At 37.0% G+C, this 6920-nt stretch overlaps 3 protein-coding genes across 12 annotated transcripts in view; all 3 read left to right on the top strand.

Moving 5' to 3' along the window:
* Positions 1 to 460, top strand: part of LOC113217592 (trichohyalin) — a 15149-nt gene extending 14689 nt beyond the window's left edge. For both annotated transcript variants that reach the window (XM_052271806.1, XM_052271802.1), the window contains exon 8: positions 221 to 460. In XM_052271806.1, the coding sequence (XP_052127766.1) occupies positions 221 to 356 (136 nt within the window). In that variant the 3' untranslated portion in view covers positions 357 to 460. The remainder of the gene's footprint in view (positions 1 to 220) is intronic.
* Positions 1 to 6920, top strand: part of LOC113216535 (integral membrane protein GPR155) — a 32649-nt gene that overhangs the window by 24378 nt on the left and 1351 nt on the right. The gene's annotated exons all lie outside the window — the stretch shown is intronic.
* On the top strand, positions 670 to 5887 carry LOC113216775 (acid phosphatase type 7). Of its 6 annotated transcripts, none has more exons than XM_052271846.1 (9): positions 670 to 1008; positions 1180 to 1389; positions 1482 to 1693; positions 1773 to 1870; positions 4541 to 4718; positions 4791 to 4933; positions 5000 to 5171; positions 5281 to 5415; positions 5496 to 5887. In XM_052271846.1, the coding sequence occupies exons 1-9, from the start codon at positions 897 to 899 to the stop codon at positions 5658 to 5660; spliced, it is 1425 nt and encodes a 474-aa protein (XP_052127806.1). In that variant the 5' UTR covers positions 670 to 896; the 3' UTR covers positions 5661 to 5887. The 6 variants fall into 6 exon arrangements, with proteins under 6 accessions (XP_052127806.1, XP_052127796.1, XP_052127786.1 ...); XM_052271836.1 differs by lacking the exon at positions 4541 to 4718 and adding an exon at positions 1978 to 2155; XM_052271826.1 differs by lacking the exons at positions 4541 to 4718; positions 4791 to 4933 and adding exons at positions 1978 to 2155; positions 2228 to 2370.

Raw genomic sequence — 6920 nt, 5'->3', positions numbered from 1 at the left:
CGCCTTCTGTACCGCATTTCTACGTGCAGGCGGATTGCCTACTCGCTCCCGGGCTATGTGTCGCTATGGTCATGGGGGATAGGCAAGGCCCCACCACCACCCCCGCACGCCTGCGTGCGGTACAGAACAACTACAGCAGAGCGCGGGGTGATTCAGCCACCTGGTATAGCCTGCTGCCCGGCTCGCGGCTGATGCACTGGGGATCACTGGTTGTTTGCAGGAGGGCTTTGTCGCCAGAGACCTTTGACCGCAAGGCCGCCAGAGTGCAGCTGGAGATGCGCGTGTCGACGGGACGCGTCTGCCCGTCCAGTCTCAGCCCCATCCCCACCAACCGGTCTCACATCCACCTGGGCTGAGGAGGGAGGACGTCCAACGAATCAATTCTAACATCGACTAAAACTGGATACTTTTATGTTGTGTTTGTTTTCAGCAAATGCAAATACATTTTCTAAAAAAAACAACGCGTTTTGATATTGTAAAATTTCACCCTGTGACTAAAAAGTAATGAAAAACAAAAAAGCACTGAAAATTGGTCACCACACTCTCACTATCTTGCACTTCCCTATCCTTATCGCAGCATTTGGCGGGATTCGGCATTCCCTGTGGCTGTTGTTGGCAGCCCTTCCTGTCATTCTGACATGTTTACCAACCGCGCTACTGCTAGCAGACGATAAGTGCAGACGATTTCGTCGGGTCCGATTCGCGCCTGTACAGTACTGTGCCAGAATCTTTGATAACAAGACCTCGACGGAGGTGGGAGTGTTACTTTGATCTGGGGGCGTTTCAGTTCGAGCTGCGTAGCTGTCAAGTGCTGTCGAGAAGGCCGGCATGCAGATGCGCGAGTGGGAGAAACGTTGATCTCTGGCCATTGTTTGCCGCCTAGGGCGTTTGTCAAAATGAGGTCCGTCGGATATTCCCTGCTAACGTGGGCTACACTTACTGCTATTCTTAATTCGTCATCGGCCACAGTCAGATATCAGCCAGAGCAAGTTCATCTATCATTTGGAGGTATGTTTTCCTTTAAGTGCGTCTTCTCATTTCGAGGACATCTAACCTATGCCATCGATATAAACAAAGACCGAAACGCCATCCTCGATTTCTTTCTTTGAGGCGACCGTGTACAAATCATCAAGAGAATCGTATGTTAACCACATTTCTCTTCATTCCTGATGGTTGCAGAGAAAGAGCGTTCCATTGTGATAACTTGGTCAACTGGTAACAAAACTGACTCAATTGTTAAATACGGTGGAGGAGGACAACTACTTCAAACCAAAACTGGTTCTTGTTCCCTTTTTGTTGATGGGGGAAAGAAGAAAGCATCTCAATACATTCACCGTGTGACACTGTACTACGAGGATCCCGACAGTCTGCAACCAGAAACAAAATACTGTGAGTACACCATCGCCTCATTGCTTAGTGTCAACTAGTGAAAGATGTTCTAAGGTACATTTCATGGACTTTGTTTTCAACTCCTTTAATAGATTATCATGTTGGAAGTGAACTTGGGTGGTCTGCTATTTACTGGTTCTTGACACCACCTGAGAACCTCAATGGATGGGCTCCATCTATTGCTATCTATGGAGACATGGGCAACATAAATGCTCAGTCCCTTCCACGGCTTCAAGCAGAAACTCAGGCGGGGATATATGACGCCATAATTCATGTCGGAGATTTTGCGTACAATATGGATGATGTAAGTAATTTAAAGAGCCTTAACTCATTATACTTGTGTCTATCAACTAATACCGGTCCTATTTTCTTTCTTTTATCAGTATGATGGTGAAGTTGGGGATGAATTTATGCGTCAAATTGAGACAATAGCTGCATACGTTCCATACATGACTACAGTTGGAAATCATGAAAGCGCTTAGTAAGTATTTTTTTTTTTTCAAAATAATTCTAAATATCTATATAATTACACATTTACATGATAAAAATCTTCTTGAAAAATATAAAATTGCTTTTGCTTTTTTCTAGCAATTTTAGTCACTATAGGGCTCGCTTTAGTATGCCTGGTCCATATGAGAACATGATGTACAGCTTCAACATGGGACCTATTCATTTCATCTCTTTTTCCACTGAATATTATTATTACCTTCGTTATGGTTTCAAGATGTTAGTCAAACAGTATGAATGGCTAGAAAATGACCTTAAGGTAACAACAAGAAATTTTTCAGTTAATAACTTTGCACACTGTGGCATAAAGTAAAATTTTTCCTAATTCTAGGAGGCTAACGATCCTGCCAATCGTACTGCTCGTCCGTGGATAATAACTCTAGGCCATCGTCCAATGTATTGCAGCAACAGGGATGATGATGATTGCACTAGAATAAAAAATAGGTTGCGCTATGGAATCACTCCTCTTCGACTGTGAGTAAGATCATTCCATTCATTCACATTTCTTTGGTGAATTTCTAAGAGAAATTATGTTGTTAGGTTTGCATTGGAAGATTTGTTCTACAAATATTCTGTTGATCTGGAAATTTGGGCTCATGAACATTCATATGAGAGAATGTGGCCCCTTTACAACTACAAAGTTTATAATGGCTCATATGATCAACCATACACCAATCCGAAAGCACCCGTTCATATTGTTGTAGGATCAGCAGTAAGTATAAATGTTGAAATTTTAATTTCAAAGAGATCTTCTGTGCCATTTCAGGTACATGTTAAAATTTCACTTAATTCTGAAATTTAAAAAAAAAAAAATTTTTCAGGGTTGTCAAGAGAAAGTTGACTCATTTAACCCTCTACCTTCATGGTCTGGCTTCCGCAGCAGTGACTATGGATATTCCAGAATCAAGGTTCACAATGCAACGCATCTCAACCTTCAACAAGTATCCGATGATTTGGTAAGTAGAGAAGTTTAGGAAGTACCAAAACTCAATCATTCTATATGTACTTGTAAATTATATACCTTTTGTTTTCTTAGGATGGGCAGGTGATTGATGAATGGTGGCTCATAAAAGAAATGCCTCGCATCAAATTTCCTCTTGCTGACGAACTATTTTCTTCTCAAAGTAACAGTCCATCTCCTCAAAAAGTAGGAAATATTGAACAAAATCATCTGAGAGACTCATTTGAAGTGGAGAAATAAATTACTTCTCTAAAATCAAAGGGAAGCTGTTGCTCAAATTTGACACTATGTTATAGCCAAAAACTAAAAAGATAACTTGATAAGAGATTAGAATAATGTTAATTTAGTGCTAAGATTATACTTTTAAAATCCTAGCCTGCACAGCGTATTCTCATTTTGTGATATTTAAATAACTTGATGAATGCAGGAAGATGTCTTACAAAATAAAAATACAATTACAATTTCAATTGAGGTAATTTCTGTATTTGTCTTGATTTGGTAAATTAATTTTTTCCTCTTCTGGCTTGTCTTCCAGGAGAGGAAAAAAAGTTACAAATTGAAGTTCCTCCAACAAATGACTAGTGGGTAGAACACTGTTACAAGCCAGACAAACTAACCCGAATTTTAATGAAACGTCATAGTTAGCAATTTATAACATGCAAAGTGGCGCAGGTACACAAATCTATACATCAACTTTTGTTATCAAACTCCTGGTTGTCTGGTAAACATTAAAATAGAAATCTCTACAATTCTTGGGCGTTCCACCAACAAAACATGTCTACTATAATATGTTCATATGTCACCTACATAACAAATTGATTTAAAAAACAGGAAATGGGGAAGTACACAATTTTACATCACAGAGAACGTTAAAACAAAGTGAACACACAAGCTGCACATAGCCTTTCAATACCATGTGTGCCATGGTATATTATGTTTTGATGGGATTTAAAGTAACATTAGTGCAATGTGTTATGATACAATGGACTGTAATTAACAAACCAATACAAGGAAAAGAGATTGTGACAGTCAATACAAACTTCCACATGTGGTGAATACTGAAAACCTTTCACTACCACAAAGGCAGTTAATCATACCAACGAGCAGATAAGCAGTGAGGCACACTTTCATTTTTAAAATGATCAACACATGTAACATAATAAATTACTTAGATCGGTTCATGATGGATGCATTGATTATAAATGTGGTTATGCAACCAGCCAGCATTCAAAATAACAAAATATCACATGCATAGCATGCAGGGAATAATATCTCACACTGAAATAAAGTAAGGATTTACTTGAATCCTTTTCCAGAGAAAGATCCAACTGTCATGAAGCAATCACAACTGAATGCTTCACAAGTTTCTCTAAATTTCACTACAAAAACCACTAGGAGACAATTTTGCACATTCTACCACTATTGTTTCTTAGGAAAAACACAAATAAAAAAATAAATCAGCAAACATTTGTGGTTAGAAGTGCAAATTTATATCCTATGAATTTATGCGTCAAATTGAGACAATAGCTGCATACGTTCCATACATGACTACAGTTGGAAATCATGAAAGCGCTTAGTAAGTATTTTTTTTTTTTCAAAATAATTCTAAATATCTATATAATTACACATTTACATGATAAAAATCTTCTTGAAAAATATAAAATTGCTTTTGCTTTTTTCTAGCAATTTTAGTCACTATAGGGCTCGCTTTAGTATGCCTGGTCCATATGAGAACATGATGTACAGCTTCAACATGGGACCTATTCATTTCATCTCTTTTTCCACTGAATATTATTATTACCTTCGTTATGGTTTCAAGATGTTAGTCAAACAGTATGAATGGCTAGAAAATGACCTTAAGGTAACAACAAGAAATTTTTCAGTTAATAACTTTGCACACTGTGGCATAAAGTAAAATTTTTCCTAATTCTAGGAGGCTAACGATCCTGCCAATCGTACTGCTCGTCCGTGGATAATAACTCTAGGCCATCGTCCAATGTATTGCAGCAACAGGGATGATGATGATTGCACTAGAATAAAAAATAGGTTGCGCTATGGAATCACTCCTCTTCGACTGTGAGTAAGATCATTCCATTCATTCACATTTCTTTGGTGAATTTCTAAGAGAAATTATGTTGTTAGGTTTGCATTGGAAGATTTGTTCTACAAATATTCTGTTGATCTGGAAATTTGGGCTCATGAACATTCATATGAGAGAATGTGGCCCCTTTACAACTACAAAGTTTATAATGGCTCATATGATCAACCATACACCAATCCGAAAGCACCCGTTCATATTGTTGTAGGATCAGCAGTAAGTATAAATGTTGAAATTTTAATTTCAAAGAGATCTTCTGTGCCATTTCAGGTACATGTTAAAATTTCACTTAATTCTGAAATTTAAAAAAAAAAAAATTTTTCAGGGTTGTCAAGAGAAAGTTGACTCATTTAACCCTCTACCTTCATGGTCTGGCTTCCGCAGCAGTGACTATGGATATTCCAGAATCAAGGTTCACAATGCAACGCATCTCAACCTTCAACAAGTATCCGATGATTTGGTAAGTAGAGAAGTTTAGGAAGTACCAAAACTCAATCATTCTATATGTACTTGTAAATTATATACCTTTTGTTTTCTTAGGATGGGCAGGTGATTGATGAATGGTGGCTCATAAAAGAAATGCCTCGCATCAAATTTCCTCTTGCTGACGAACTATTTTCTTCTCAAAGTAACAGTCCATCTCCTCAAAAAGTAGGAAATATTGAACAAAATCATCTGAGAGACTCATTTGAAGTGGAGAAATAAATTACTTCTCTAAAATCAAAGGGAAGCTGTTGCTCAAATTTGACACTATGTTATAGCCAAAAACTAAAAAGATAACTTGATAAGAGATTAGAATAATGTTAATTTAGTGCTAAGATTATACTTTTAAAATCCTAGCCTGCACAGCGTATTCTCATTTTGTGATATTTAAATAACTTGATGAATGCAGGAAGATGTCTTACAAAATAAAAATACAATTACAATTTCAATTGAGGTAATTTCTGTATTTGTCTTGATTTGGTAAATTAATTTTTTCCTCTTCTGGCTTGTCTTCCAGGAGAGGAAAAAAAGTTACAAATTGAAGTTCCTCCAACAAATGACTAGTGGGTAGAACACTGTTACAAGCCAGACAAACTAACCCGAATTTTAATGAAACGTCATAGTTAGCAATTTATAACATGCAAAGTGGCGCAGGTACACAAATCTATACATCAACTTTTGTTATCAAACTCCTGGTTGTCTGGTAAACATTAAAATAGAAATCTCTACAATTCTTGGGCGTTCCACCAACAAAACATGTCTACTATAATATGTTCATATGTCACCTACATAACAAATTGATTTAAAAAACAGGAAATGGGGAAGTACACAATTTTACATCACAGAGAACGTTAAAACAAAGTGAACACACAAGCTGCACATAGCCTTTCAATACCATGTGTGCCATGGTATATTATGTTTTGATGGGATTTAAAGTAACATTAGTGCAATGTGTTATGATACAATGGACTGTAATTAACAAACCAATACAAGGAAAAGAGATTGTGACAGTCAATACAAACTTCCACATGTGGTGAATACTGAAAACCTTTCACTACCACAAAGGCAGTTAATCATACCAACGAGCAGATAAGCAGTGAGGCACACTTTCATTTTTAAAATGATCAACACATGTAACATAATAAATTACTTAGATCGGTTCATGATGGATGCATTGATTATAAATGTGGTTATGCAACCAGCCAGCATTCAAAATAACAAAATATCACATGCATAGCATGCAGGGAATAATATCTCACACTGAAATAAAGTAAGGATTTACTTGAATCCTTTTCCAGAGAAAGATCCAACTGTCATGAAGCAATCACAACTGAATGCTTCACAAGTTTCTCTAAATTTCACTACAAAAACCACTAGGAGACAATTTTGCACATTCTACCACTATTGTTTCTTAGGAAAAACACAAATAAAAAAATAAATCAGCAAACATTTGTGGTTAGAAGTGCAAATTTATATCCTATG

Source organism: Frankliniella occidentalis, unplaced genomic scaffold (genome assembly GCF_000697945.3).
Source record: "Frankliniella occidentalis isolate FOCC.00 unplaced genomic scaffold, Focc_3.1 Scaffold6, whole genome shotgun sequence".
NCBI classification, from domain to species: Eukaryota; Metazoa; Arthropoda; class Insecta; order Thysanoptera; family Thripidae; genus Frankliniella; species Frankliniella occidentalis.
This window is presented reverse-complemented; position numbering and strand designations above follow the sequence as displayed.